General features: G+C 28.0%; 1 protein-coding gene across 1 annotated transcript; it reads right to left on the bottom strand.

The window, feature by feature from the left end:
* Positions 1–330: 330 nt before the first annotated feature.
* LOC105559523 lies at positions 331–791 on the bottom strand (the record flags this gene model as incomplete). The annotated part of the gene is made up of 2 exons (XM_012007881.1): positions 525–791; positions 331–456 (listed from the first exon to the last, which is right to left on the bottom strand). Coding segments are annotated over exons 1-2 (393 nt in total), but the record flags the coding sequence as incomplete, so codon positions are not given.
* Between the last annotated feature and the right edge of the window lie 225 nt (positions 792–1,016).

Raw genomic sequence — 1,016 nt, 5'->3', positions numbered from 1 at the left:
CTTCCAGGTATATATGTTCTAAGATATATATTTAATCATTGTATTAAATATTGAGAGTCTTATCTGTCTTTAGCAAGTATATTAAAATTTATATAATTAATTAAAGAATGTATATTATTGGAATATTTCAATATTTGTAAGTCGCATAAAATCTAAAATGATAGAATCTTATTTTTATCTAATATTACAAAAAGATTTGTAAAAATCTAATTTTAATGTTTAACATATTTATATAGAATTATTGTTTAAATATCTCATCTTATGTAACACATTTCGGAAATATACATTGATTTTTGAAAATTTAACACATTAAAATATCTAAATACTTACTTGTGATAAATAGACAGGCGTATTTTTTGTAATATTTGGTAAATGTGATGTCCTGCTTTTTCTTGGAATTATATGTTCCTCTAGAAATTTTAAAGCATCGTAGTACCATAAATTGGGTCTATACACCTGAAATTTTTGTATATAAATCTCTCAGGAATCTTTATGTTGAATCTATAAATTATTTTTATACTTACATTTTCACTACCTATACCACTTTTCATTGATGTTCTCACTTTGGCATTCTCAGAATTAAATTGATTTCTTAAATTATAAAATTTAACACTGCAATCTTTTTCTGTTGTATTGGGTCTAATGGCATTAACCATTGCACAAATACGATTTAATGCTTCATTACGTAGAGTTTTGTTATGATAATTCGGATTTCTTGTCTGATATAAACAAGGCTCGTCCTTGTATGCATCAATGAGAACTTGTACAGCTTCTTTTGTCCATGTCGCCATGCCTCTATTATCACAAATAAAACAATAAGAAAATTTTAATTTTTGAAAACTAATTTAATAATGCACTTATTCATACATACCACTGGGCCGACAGGACCACGACGAACCAATAGACGTTGTAGAATTATAGACGCGTTGTGATTTTTCGAACAAGTTTTAATTGCTAATATTATACAATGCAGGGGCCCTACTATCGGACCTCGCGCGGGATGATGTAATGGGACG

This window comes from Vollenhovia emeryi, unplaced genomic scaffold (genome assembly GCF_000949405.1).
Source record: "Vollenhovia emeryi isolate VEMERY1.0 unplaced genomic scaffold, V.emery_V1.0 DF946564.1, whole genome shotgun sequence".
Lineage (NCBI taxonomy): Eukaryota > Metazoa > Arthropoda > Insecta > Hymenoptera > Formicidae > Vollenhovia > Vollenhovia emeryi.
This window is presented reverse-complemented; position numbering and strand designations above follow the sequence as displayed.